Source organism: Chiloscyllium plagiosum, chromosome 8 (genome assembly GCF_004010195.1).
Source record: "Chiloscyllium plagiosum isolate BGI_BamShark_2017 chromosome 8, ASM401019v2, whole genome shotgun sequence".
Classification (NCBI taxonomy): Eukaryota; Metazoa; Chordata; class Chondrichthyes; order Orectolobiformes; family Hemiscylliidae; genus Chiloscyllium; species Chiloscyllium plagiosum.
In genome coordinates, this window is record NC_057717.1 from 103887283 (window position 1) to 103900783 (window position 13501).

At 46.4% G+C, this 13501-nt stretch overlaps 2 protein-coding genes across 3 annotated transcripts in view; both read right to left on the reverse strand.

The window, feature by feature from the left end:
• The window catches only part of LOC122552380, a 52257-nt gene extending 43566 nt beyond the window's left edge, over positions 1-8691 (reverse strand). Inside the window, exon 1 of the mRNA XM_043695130.1 lies at positions 8235-8691. Within this exon, the coding sequence (XP_043551065.1) occupies positions 8235-8691 (457 nt within the window). The remainder of the gene's footprint in view (positions 1-8234) is intronic.
• Positions 8692-10672: 1981 nt separating this feature from the next.
• The window catches only part of LOC122552274 (N-acetylmuramoyl-L-alanine amidase-like), a 13654-nt gene continuing 10825 nt past the window's right edge, over positions 10673-13501 (reverse strand). For both annotated transcript variants that reach the window (XM_043694968.1, XM_043694967.1), the window contains exon 5: positions 10673-10945. In XM_043694968.1, coding sequence (XP_043550903.1) covers positions 10907-10945 — 39 coding nt within the window. In that variant the 3' untranslated portion in view covers positions 10673-10906. The remainder of the gene's footprint in view (positions 10946-13501) is intronic.

Below are 13501 nucleotides of genomic sequence, written 5' to 3' on the forward strand. Positions count from 1 at the left end.
CCTTTATCCCCCTCTCAAGCACCTCTACCTCCCCCAACTCCAATTCCAACTCCAAACCTGACAGCCTATCCCCTCCACTCAGAGGCTCCCACCCCACAATCCCTCACAAATCTCTGTCCACCTCCCCCCAAAAAATCCCAACTCCAACACCAATCCCAATCACCCAGCTTCCTCTCAGAGTAACTGGAGGAAGGCAAATTTTAATGGTTTGAGATAAGAACTTTCAAAAGTTGCTTTGAGTGTACTGTTTGCAAATAAACGGATGTCAGATAAGTGAGAGGCTATCAAACGTGCAATACAAAGAGTCCAGAGAGTTATGTTGCTTCAGAGTGAAAGGTAAAACTGGTCAGATTAGGGAACAAAGGATAATAAAGATATTAAGACTCTAGTCAAGAAAAAGAAAGAATTATAGATACAGACAACGAGGATCAAATGAATCTCGAACAATATAAAGGTTGTAGAAGGAGATCAGGAAGGCAAAGAGAGGATATGGGTTCGGTTTGGCAACTAAAGTTAAGGATAATTGAGAGAGATTCTACAAGTAGGTCAGGAGCAAGAGAGCAACCAGAGGGAGAGTAGGATCCCTGAAAGATCAAAGAGGTTGTCTTTGTGTTGAACCTCAGGGATGGGAGAGACAGTAAATGAATACTTTGCATTAGTTTTTGCTGTTGGGAAAGAAATAGAGGCTAGGGAACTGAGGGAAATAAATATTGATGTTTTGGAAACAGTTCACAATACAGAAGAGGAAGTGGTGGAGGTCTTAGAATATATAAAGGTGGATAAATCTCTGGGACCTGATCTAGGGTATCCCAGGATTTTGAGGGAGGTTAGGGTGGAAGTTGTGGGACCCCTTGCAGAAATATTTGTATCATCTATAATTAAGGGTGAGTTGCCAAATGACTGGAGGGTGGTTAATGTTGTTGAAACTTTATTGCTGGAACAGCACAGCAGGTCAGGCAGCATCCAGGGAACAGGAGATTCGACGTTTCGGGCACAGGCCCTTCTTCAGGAATCCTGTGCCCGAAACGTCGAATCTCCTGTTCCCTAGATGCTGCCTGACCTGCTGTGCTGTTCCAGCAATAAAGTTTCAACTTTGATCTCCAGCATCTGCAGACCTCACTTTCTCCTGGTTAATGTTGTGCCATGGTTTAAGAAGGGATGTCAGGAGAAGGCCTGGGAACTATGGACCTCTGATTCTGACTTTGGTGGTGGGTAACTTGTTGGAGGTAACGCTGATAGTATATAAATGCATTTGAGAAGCAAAGAACAATTAGGGATAGTCAGCATGGTTTTGTTGAGGAAAAACATATCTCACTAACTTGACTGAGTTTGTTTGAGGAAGTAAAAGTTGACGTAGGCAGAGCTATACACACTGTTTACTGGGACCTTGACGAGGTTCCACGTGGTAAAGCTAGATGACATGGGATTCAGGGGGAGCTTGCCAATTCGATACAAAATTGACTTGACGGCAGGAGACAGAGGGTGGAGGTGGAAGGTCGCTTTTCAGACTGGAGGCCTGTGACCAGCGGTGTTCCTCAGTGGGTCCACTGTTGTTTGTCATTTATATAAATGATTTGGTTGAGAATGTAGGAGGTGTGGTTAGTAAGGTTGCCAATGACATCAGGATTGACGGTAAAGAAGGTTACAAAGAGAGCATGATCAATTGGGTCAATGGGCTAAGAAGTGGCAGATGGAGTTTAATTTTGTGCGGTATTACAAATTTTGATAAATCAAACAAAGACAAGAGTTGTACAATAAAATTATGGTCTTGGGCAGTGTTGTAGAACAGAGAGATCCAAGGGTTCAGGTATGTAATTCTTTGAAGTTTGCATGACATATAGACAGCATGGCATTTAGCATACTTGTCTTCATTGCTCTGACCTTTGAGTACAGGAGTTGGGATGTCATGTTGAGGCTGTGCAGGATGTGGGTGAGGCCTCTTCAGGAATACTGTGTCTGGTTCTAGGATGTTAATAAGCTAGAGATGGTTCAGAAGAGATTGACCAGGACGTTCCTGGGAATGGATGTTTTGAGTTATCAGGAGAGGCTGGAGGCTGGGACTTTTTTCACTGGAGCGTAGGAGGTTGAGGATCACCTTATAAAATCATGAGAGGTTTAGATAAGGTGATAAGGTGTCTTTTCCCTAGGATGGGGGATTTCAAGACTAGGGGGCAGATTTTGAAGGTGAGAGGAGAGAGATTTAAAAAAGAAATGAGGGGGAAAGTTGTTTATCCAGAGTGCGGTTCACATGTGGAATGATCTTCCTGAAGGAGTGGTGCACATGGGTACAGTTACAACATTTAAAAGACATTTGGATAAATACATGAATAGGAAAGGATTGGAGGGATATGGGCCAGGAGCAGGCAGGTGGGGCTAGTTTAGGTTAGGATTATGGTCAGCATGAACTGGTTGGACCGAAGGGTCTGTTTCCGAGCTGTACAACTCAATGCGTTATCTGCCTGTTACATCAGGAACACTTCACATCATACGGGACGATGTTGTGAAACTTGAAAGGGTTCAGAAAAGATTTATAAGGATGTTGCCAGGGTTGGAGGGTTTGAGCTATAGGGAGAGGCTGAACAGGCTAGGGCTGTTTTCCCTGGAGCGTCGGAGGCTGAGGGGTGACCTTATAGATGTTTACATCTGGTCGGCATGGACAGGTTGGACCCAAGGGTCTGTTTCCATGCTGTACATCTCTATGACTCTATATGACTCTATGTGGTGACCAATGGGCACTGTAGAAAACACTGTGCCACCCACTTTCTGGATGGCACGTTCACTCTGATGGGTCCAGACCAGTGAGGCCAGGAACGCAGAGTACTGCCCCTGAGCACAGTTTAACAAAGCTTCGTTTTCCCAACTCTCCCAGCACTGATTGCTGATGTGTTGATCTGAGTGTTGACAGTTGGTGTCACACACACTGTGAAACTAGACAGCTCTCGTCTCACCACAAACCCGGATGCAGCGATAAAAATACATTCAGAAGGCAAAGATCACGCTCAAACACATAAAAATCTTAGAGGGTTTGACAGGATGGATGTCAAGAGGCCTCTTGACACCCACCCCGCCCTTGGCTGAAGAGTTGACATGCCAAGGGTCAGTAACTCAGGGTAAGGGGAAGTCATTGAAGGCTGAGACCAGGAGAACTTCCTTCACTCAGAGAGTTATGTTGTATTCAAACTCAGTCAAGCTTAAGATAGACACCAATAGATTTTGGGATGTTGAGGGGGTGGGGTCCATGGGTCCAGCAACACACTTTTGGACGAGTTGAAATACTGTGTGCACTTCTGGTTGCCTCACTATAGGAAGGATGTGGTTGCCCTGGAGCAGATATAGAGGAGCTTCACCAGGGTGTTTATAAAATAGAGGTTTATAAAATCATGAAGGGCATAGATAGAGTAAATAGACAAGATCTTTTCCTTGGGGTGGGGGAGTCCTGATTTAGAAGGCATAGGTTTAGGGTGAGAGGGGAAAGATATAAAAGGAACCTAAGGGGGGTGAGAGGGGAAAGATATAAAAGGAACCTAAGGGGCAAATTATTCACGCAGAGGGTGGTGCTTGTGTGGAATGAGCTGCCAGAGGAAGTGGTGGAGGCTGGTACAATGACAATATTTAAAAGGCACCTGGATGGGTATGTGAATAGGAAGGGTTTGGAGGGATGTGCACTGTCGGAGGTTCCACTTTTCAGATGAAGTGCCCGACTGCGACCCTATCATTGGTGAATATAAAAGATGCCGATGCACCTCTCGAAATTGAGATGGGACGTGCTGCCTGGTGCCCCCATCTCAACCAACATGGCGGCCACAAATGATTGGGTCATTACCACATTTGTTCTGTGTGGGATCTTGCTGTGTGCAAATGGACCGACTTGCTTCTTGCAAAAGTGACTATTCCCCAAAAGTACTTCCTTGACTGCAAAGCACTCTGGGATCTCCTAAAGTCATGGAAGGCGCTGCAGAAATGCAAATGTTCTCTTTAAGTGAAAGGAGGAGAAATGCGGAGTTTTAATTATTAACGGGTTGAAGGGTGATGGAGGGCAGGTAGGAACGTGATGTTGAGGCTGTGATGGGATCAGCCATGATGGTATTGAATGACAAAGCAGGCTCATGGGGCTGAATGGCCTCTTCCTCCCCATAATTCGAATGTTCCCTTTCTTTGAACAGACCTGGGAATGAATACATTCAGATCAATGACACAATGATTGGAAAGGACACTTGGGGAAATGAGTGCAGGGACTTTCTAACAGTGGTTAGAAGTGAATATAGGGACTGGATGTAGAGGTCTGGACCCATCAGAGTGAACATACCACCAGGAGATGGATTGCACAGTGTTTTCCAACAGTGGCCATTGGTACAGATGTTACAATGCAAAGTGTTCCTGATGTAACAGGCAGATTAATCATCCTACCATAGAGTGATACAGCACAGAAACAGACCTTTTGGTTCAACCAGTCCATGCTGACCATAATCTAAACTAAACTAGTCCCACCTGTCTGCTCCTGGCCCATACCCCTCCAAATCTTTCCAATTCACGTATTTATCTAAATTCTTTTAAACATTGTAATTGTACCCATGTCCACCACTTCCTCGGGAATTTCACTCCACACAACTTTCCCCTCATGTCTCTCTCCTCTCACCTTCAAAATGTGCCCCCCATTCTTGAAATTCCCCATCTTAGGGAAAAGACAACTACAATTAACTCTATCTATACTCCTCATTATTTTATAAACTTCTACCAGGTCGCCTCTCAAACTCCTACGCTTCAGTGAAAAAAGTCCCAGCCTTTCTTTATAACTCAAACCCTCCATACCCAGCAACATCCTGGTAAATCTCTTCTGAGCCCTCTCCAGTTTAACGATGTCATGTATCTGGATGACCAGAACTGCACACAGTATTCCAGAAGAGGCCTCACCCAGGTCCTGTACAACCTCAACATAATGTCCCAACTCCTATACTCAAAGGACTGAGCAATGAAGGCAAGTGGGCTAAACACCTTTTTAACCACCCTGTCTACATGTGACACAAAACTTCAAAGAATTATTTATCTGAATCCTTAGGTCCCTCTCTTCTACAGCGCTACCCAAGGCCTTACCAGTAATTGTATAAGTCCTGCCATGGTTTGTTGTACCAAAATGCAACAAGTTGCTGAGTTTAATAAAACAAGATCCATTCTGCTGTTGGGGTAACACAGACTGAACCCATGAAAGGCAAAAGTGAGGACTGCAGATGCTGGAGATCAGAGTCGAAGAGTGTGTTGCTGGAAAAGCGCAGCATCTGAGGAGCAGGAGAATCGACGTTTCGGGCATAAGCTCTTCATCAGGAACCAAGGAATCCAACTTTCAAACATTGAACCCCTTGTCACAGAAAGCTATGGGGCAGAGCCCTTATTTATATTTAAAATGTGGAGGCGCCGGTGTTGAACTGGGGTGGACAAGGTCAGAAGTCACACGACGCAAGGTTATAGTCCAATGGGTTTACTTGGAAGCACTAGCTTTCGGAGCACTGCTCCTTCATCAGGTGAGGTCACTTGACAAAGGAGCTATGTTATGAAAGGTTGTGATTTCAACTAAACCTGTTGAACTCTAACCTGGTGTCATGTGACTTCAGACACTGTAGATTCAAGGCTGAGATAGAGGGATTCTTAATCAGTCGGGGAATCAAGGGTTATTCAGAAAGGGGACACAAGGAATGTCAGAGCAGTCAAGATCCTATTGGCTTAAGGGGCTGAATGGTGTATTCATCTTCCTATTTCTTGTGGCCTTATAGAAAAGTCTTGCCCCAGAGAGTTTCTGAAAAATTGCTTCATTTGAAAACATTTTAAAAACATTAATGTCACTCCCCCCCAACCCCCATTATAACATGGCGAACTTTTATATTCTCATTCTCATCCTGTTCCAATAATCCCACTCACACTCCATCACCACTGTCTCCTGCTGAAGTTGTATCTGACATACCCTCTCTGAGCTCTGTTTCCATTCTTAACCTAACTCATTGACAGTGTGAGTAGATTCAGTGATAACATCAGCACACACTGCTCCTGTGTGCCAGCGCAGCAGCGTCTTCAGCCGGGTTTCTGCTGAATTAGTGGATCTCTGATGGCCTGACAGTTAAAGGCATCACCTTAATCTTTCACCATCAAGAAACATCTTGCAGAGGAGGTTCACCGGGTTGGTCCCAGAGTTGAGGGGGTTGTTCTACGAGGAGAGACTGAGTAGACTGGGCCTATACTCATTGGAATTCAGAAGAATGAGGGGGGTATCTTACAGAAACGTATAAAATTAGGAAGGGAATAGACAGGAAAGAAGCAGGGAGGTTGTTTCCACTGTGGGGTGGAACTAGAACTAGGGGGCATAGCCTCAAAATAAGGGGGGAGCAGAATTAGGACAGAGCTGAGGAGGAACTTCTTGACCCAGAGGGTTGTGAATCTGTGGTATTCCCTGCCCAGTGAAGCAGTTGAGGCTTCCTCGTTGAGTGTTTTTAAGGCAAAGATAGATTTTTGAACAGTAAAGGAATTAAGGGTTATGGTGAGTGGGCGGGTAAGTGGAGCTGAGTCCATCAAAAGATCAGCCGTGAACTTACTAAATGGTGGAGCAGGCTCGAAGGGCCAGACGGCCTACTCCTGCTCCTGGTTCTTATGTTTTTTTCACCAAATGCTTATCTCTTTAATACTTAACTCTTCAGTAGTTGTGCCTTGGTCTTACTAAGCTACAAACGAACTGTCTTACACCATCTCCCAGTCCTTCTGTTATTGGTTTTTCCTGACCAGATGTGGGTAGTGCTAGATGGGTCAGCATTTGTTACCTGCTCCCAATTGGCCTTGACTAAGTAGTGGTGGAGCTGTCTTTTTGAACCACTGCCATTCATGGGGTGTGCAGAGACACCCGCGGTTCTGTCAGGGATGGAATTCCAGGATTCTCACCCAGTGGCAGTGAAGGAACGGCGATGTATTTCCCAACATGGGACGGTGAGCGGGCGGGGGGGTGTTGGGAGGGGAACTTGCAGGGGGTGGTGTTCCCATCTACCTGCTGCCCTTGTCTTTCTAGGTGGCAGGGGTCACATTTGTTGGAGGAGTCTTGGTGAATTACTGTAGTGCCCTTTTGTATATGGTACATACTGCTGCCACTGTATACCAACAACGGAGGGACTGACTGTTCAGCAGGTGCCTTGCAAGCTCTGTCCTGGATGGTGTCGAGCTTCTTGACCGTTATTGAGAGCTGCACGCATCCAGGAAAGTGCGGGAGTCTCCCATCACGGTCCTGGATTTGAACCATGTCCACAGACTTCCAGTCACCCACTGACAGTCACTCTCTGTCTAACAGCTTCATTGTCAAAACGAGGCTTTGGCGCAGTTACTGAGTCTCTCTTCGGAGCCTTCAACCCTGCAGCTTCTCACTTCCTGTGGTCTCCCTTTCTTTCAAAACGTGCAGAATATTAAAACTGAGCTAAATGCCAGCTAACCACCAGCCTTCAACTTACCTGCCTGTGTTTTTTTTTGTTTTAACCATACGGTTCCCCTCAGAACTGAGTGTGTGCTGAGATCCTGTCTTTCACACCGGCCGACGCAGACCGTACACGCTGCCCCACTGCTTTAAGGAACTTCATCCTCTGAGGGCAAAGATAAAACTATCTAACGTTCCTCATCGTCCCAAAGTCGCTGTTTGCTGTGCACTGCCCCGACGGCTCCTCCAAAGTGCAGAGGACTTTGGATATCACATGAAAGGCACTTCAGAAATGAACGTTTATCCCTGTTTAACCCTTAACTGAGACGCACAAGGACAGGACGGCACTCTCCCCCTGGTGCTGTCCCAGCCTCAATAACCTGCAGTTCCTGTTGCCCACCTCCCACCCTGGGTCTGGCTGTTTTTCAGGAATTGTAAATGCAGAATTGGCTCTGTGCTTTTCTGTCGTGCTCAGCTATTCCCAAACTCTGGAAACTCACCGATGGGGTGAGGGAAAGCACACTCTCCCCCACCAAGGGCATTTGACTGCCCCCCCCACCCCCACCCCCTGGTCATGCTCGCTTACAACACCTTGATAGTGGGCCTCATGTGGCGCAGCGGTAGCATCCCTACTCTGAGCCAGGGGGCCCCCTGGGTTCAGGTCCAGATAACATCTCTGAACCAGTGGGTGAGAAGATCCCTGCCACACTCTGAAGGCCTGAAGAAATGACCCAGGGGATGAAGCACAGCCCTCCCCACTCCTTCCCCTGCCCATCTTGACAGTGCAGGCACCTACCTTGCTGGGTATGCTCTGGGGCCGACTCCTGAAAGGACCGTTTCCGGGACAACCGGCTGGAAAATGAGTTCAGGAACCTGCGGAACCTCTCGGCTGAGTCTGACTTCACCTTCCTCAGAGCGGCAGGAGCTTTGCTTGATTGGGAAGGCACTGATTCAGCTCGCTGGTAGCTTGTTCTCCTCGAGAGCGGGTCCCTCCCGGGCTGCGCTGACCGCCCTTCGCCGTGGGCCGGACCCCCGTCCAGCTCGGAGTTCTCCCCCTCAGCCGTCCTGGCCTCCTCCACCTCCTCCTCCCCCCTGACCCCCTCCCTGGGAGCTGCCTGCTCCTCTCCATCCTCACCCCTCCTGGCGACCGGCTTGCATCCCGTGAACCACTTGTAGGACCCCAGTGGGTTGTCCCCAGCCTGCCCGTCGGGAGGGTCCACCGCTACACAGGCCGAGCTCCGCTCCACATCCATCGCTAAGCAACCAGGCGAGGAAAGCAACTCCCCGTTGATCGTATCTGCTCAATGAGAGAGAGAGAGAGAGAGCACGAGCGAGCGAGAGAGAGATCACAAACGTCACGTGTCGCTGAGGGCCCCGGCTCAGAGAGAGAGAGAGACGTGCTCTGTTCTGCGTGTGTGTGTGTGTGTGGGTGTTCTTTTATATTTTAAAAAGGTGTTGTCACATTACATCTGTTGGAAAAGGAAGTAGAGGAGGGTACAAGCTAAGGGAGAGCTCCAATCAAGCTCTGAGACACGAAAGGAGACTGTAAACCACAACCTGAGATGGACAGAGATTAAATGGATTGTTTTCTTTCAAAACTGTGAGACATCCTTCCCTTCCCTCAAAATCGACTCACAGCAAGATTTATACAACATTACTATCCTAACTCTTCAGCTAAAGTGGCCTCTTTCCTCCGTTTGAGGCTAAAGGTTAAATTTTATTCAACTCAGCAGATTCCGGGCCAATCGTAACATTTGCTCCTCACCTCTGTGTTAGCATGGCCCAGAATGCACATGTCCCCATCCAGCAGCGTAAGCAAAGTGCACTTCAATTCCTCTAGAGCAGAGTATCGCTCTCCCCAGTAACACCTCAATTCTCATCGATGCCCTCGACACCTCTCAACGTAACCATTCGAGTGTTTCCCTTGGTTTACCACCACCCAATTTCCCACTGTCCACCTTCCGAGGCACATCCGATACTCCGCTCCCTGCGGAGCCACGTTCACCTGGCTGGCCATCATTGGTTCCTACGCTGACTGATATTTCAGTCCTACAATTCTCACCTACACCTTCAAACCCATGAGCTCTCCCAAAGTCTCTGGACTCCCCCAGTGTGTGGGACACATACATGTCCCTGAATTAATCTCTCTGTGGTTCGGAGACTGTAAGGAGGGACTAAAGTTGCTACTAAAGAAAGGCCAACTTCACCCTAAAAACACCAGGCAAATAGATGCATTGAGAATATTGTATCCATCATCACACCAAGAATACAATAAGTCCTGACTTTAGCATTCCAATGTACTGAGCTCTGGAATTTCCTGTTTAAATCTCTATACTATTCGGTCATTTTCTGCCTCTTTCTCCTCCTTAATGGTAATCCTTAAATCCCACCTCCTTGACTATGCTTTTGATCGCCCGTGCTAATGTCCCTGTACAGGATTCCCTATTGAATTTTGACAATAGTCCAGTGTACCTTGACAAATTGAAAGGCAATCAGAGAAAGCAGTAATATATCAGATATGTGAGACAGTGATGAGATGTTGCTCAGAGGTGCTGGTGCGTTTCCATGTTACTAAGAGTGTACTCAGCACATGTTGACTATGATACAGGAAATGGTTTGCGCTTTAATTAGTCTGAGCAAGGCTAGAAGACATGACTTCTCCTGATATTCGGCCAGGTCAATAATAGCCTGAAGGACAAACAGTATCACTACTGAAAGAAAGACCAACTCTACCCTCAGATCACCAGGAAGAAGAGTTGTATCTAAAACATTATATTCACTATCACACTGAGAATGCAGCACGTCCCTATTTTAGTCTCGTATAAGGCACATCATAGGAAGAGGCCATGAAGCTCACAAAGACTGTACTATCATTCAAGTAAATTATGGTCAATCTGTACCTTAACTCTGTGTATTTACATCAGTTCCAAAAGGTCATAATCGCCTTCTCTGACAAAAATCTCTCAATCTCACTTTCAAAATTTTCAACTGATCCTCCAACCTTCAATAGCACAAACTCTAGATTTCCAAAATCCAGCTGCAGGAAGAGGGGCTTCCTAATGTTACCACTAAATGGCCTGACTCTAATTTTAAAATGATGTCTTTCGATATCCCCACAGCTCAATAACATTTCTGACACCATCAGTTTTCGCAACACAAGCCAATGAGTATGTTGAAAATAGCTCTTTCAAAAAGCTGACACAGGCAGAAAATCATTCAGCCAATCTTGCGTTGTATAATTCAATGTTAATTAATATGCAAATTTAATTTCATTGACGAATATTGTATACATGGGAATTCCAAATGTTAAGATCATAAACAGGTATTAAATAATTCATACTGAGTAAAGTGGGAGGACGACACACTAGAATTCACTCGTACAGCCATGATGATCCAAGTAACTCTTCTGTGTTTGTGAACTGGTTTCTCCATCTCCTCACGCTCTCTCTAAGCCTTGTTCTTCCGGGGTTACAACTCACCAGTGGTTCCATTGGCTTGTTCGACCTCCTGATGCAGGGAATACAGATCAAAGGGTTAGAATTCCGCCTTCCCGCTCCACCCACAAAATGGCACTCAGCTCAACCTCAGAGATTATCCCCTACTCCAACAGCATGGCCATTTGCCGAACCCGAGGCCTCTCCGGGTGTCAGGGAGTTCCACCTCAGTGGAGATGGCTCAGAATCTTTCTTCACGGGATCCTTCTGGCCAACAGATCGAAGAGAATTGTGAGTCAGGGCTGGATTATGGGGCTGGAGGTAAAAATCCAGTCCCTTTCCTTGCTTGACCCCTTATCTTCGCCACATAAGGACGTCTCTCCTGTAGCTTTCCTCTACCAGAATGTCTGTTGGGAAACGACTGAACAGTCCATTCACAGAGCGGTCAGAGTGAACGATCATCTGAAGGCTGAGACCTAGACACTACAGGAAAATTTTGGAATGATCTATAGATTTCACCTGCACTCCATCAATTTTGCTCCTAATTATTCTTGCGATGTGAATGTCACTGGCTAGACCAGCATTTATTGCCCATCCCTAATTGCCCAGAGGGTAATTAAGAGTAAACCTGGAGGATCTGGAGGTTAGAACATCAGTTTCCTTCTCTAAAGGACATTAGTGCACCAGTTGGGCTTTTCCTAACAATCAACAACCAGCTTATTTCCAGATTACGATTGATCTCAAGTTCTGCTGCGGTGGGGATTTGAACGATTACCTGGATCTGTGGATTAATAGTCTAGGGATAATACCAATAGGCCATGACCACCCCATAATGGTTATGGTTCAAAGCACCAATACCAGTGTCACGCCTTTCTGACCTTAATACAATTTGTGTTGGAGGGATATCAACCAATTCAGGTTGGGGATAGAAAGTTGCTTAAGGTACCAAGAAGAAAGGTCAATGTCTGAGTCACATGATACAAGCTTTGGGAGATGCTGAGGTATTTTGGACTCATCTTGAAAAGGAAGAGGAATAGTGAAGACTATGGAAGCATTGAACTGCGAAAGAAGTTTCATGTTCATTTTTCAAGGACTTGATTTTAGGATTGTGGAAAAACTTGATTTATTTCAAATTCTGTGGACCTATCAGGATTTTTTATTTCCAATGGACAATGAAAAGTTATAAATCTTTGTTTTTAACAAGTTATTTCTTGAGAACCACTTTGCTTTAACTAGTTGCTGGATTTGTCTGCTGGGGGCTACCCTGACTGGGTGTAATGGCCGCTCCCAGCCCTTCTCCCCAGGCTTACCTCCCTCCCATTTATCTCTCTACCCCCGAGGCTCCCAGCCTCATTCCTGATGAAGGGCTCCATCCCAAAACGTCGATTCTCCTGCTCCTCAGATGCTGCTTGACCGGCTGTGCTTTTTCCAGCACCACACTCTTGACTCTGATCTCCAGCATCTGCAGTCCTCACTGTCTCTGTAATGGCCATTCAGTTTGAACAAGGGTTTAGCAGTGGGGAAAGCTAGGCTGCCCAGCTCGTCTCGGAGGTAGTGAGGACTGCAGATGCTGAAGAGTCACAGTCAAAAGGTGTGATGCTGGAAAAGCACAGCAGGTCAGGAGCAAAAGGGCTGAGGTTTCAGATGTAAGTCCTAATGAATGGCTTATGCCCGAAATGTCGACTCTCCTGCCCAGCTCATCTCTCTGAGTTCAGAATCACCTTCGTTGTGAATCCTGATTGCTCCCTCAAAGAGACTTCTCGGTACCAAAACACCCAAACAAGCTGCATCGGTTAAGACCCCAAGGACAGCTGCCAAGTCTGATTGACCTATCTACATGTGCAAAATCCACGGCCAATTTAACATTCCACACTTTATCCTTTAGTTTCCTTCAAGAACCAACAATTATTGGGCAAACGTTTTCTCCCCAAAATGAATCTCTGCAGACAGAAACCCATTTTTCCCTGTTTGCTGGTGTATCTGTTTGTGCATATGTTTTGGGTTATTCAGAGAAGTAAGCAATTATATCTGAATAATGCAAACTGAGCGTCTTAATCAATCCTCATCTTCATTAAGTTTTGTCTAACAATAAATCAAACATTTGTGTCTTTACTAAAGAAAACCAGTGATTGGAACTTTTTTACTCTCATAGAGAGAAAGGGCATGATTACCCACATCAGAAACTAAGTAAAACAATGAAATCGATGTTGTGACCCATGGTGTAGTGCGGCTAGACAGAGACAGTTCTCTAGGTAAAAACAGGGACTGCAGATGCTGGAAACCAGAGTCTAGATCAGAGTGGTGCTGGAAAAGCACAGCAGGTCAGGCAGCATCTGAGGGAGCAGGAACAGCGCTCTATTCCTGATGAAGGGTTTTTGCTCAAAACATCAATTTTCCTGCTCCTCAGACGCTGCCTGACCTGCTGTGCTTTTCCAGCACCACTCTGATCTAGACTCATATCATCCGTCGTCATTTCCGCCACTTCCAAACGGACCCCACCACCAGGGATATATTTCCCTCCCCCCGCTATCAGCGTTCCGAAAGGACCACTCCCTCCATGACTCCCTTGTCAGGTCCACAACCCCCCCCACCAACCCAACCTCCACTCCCGGCACCTTCCCCTGCAACC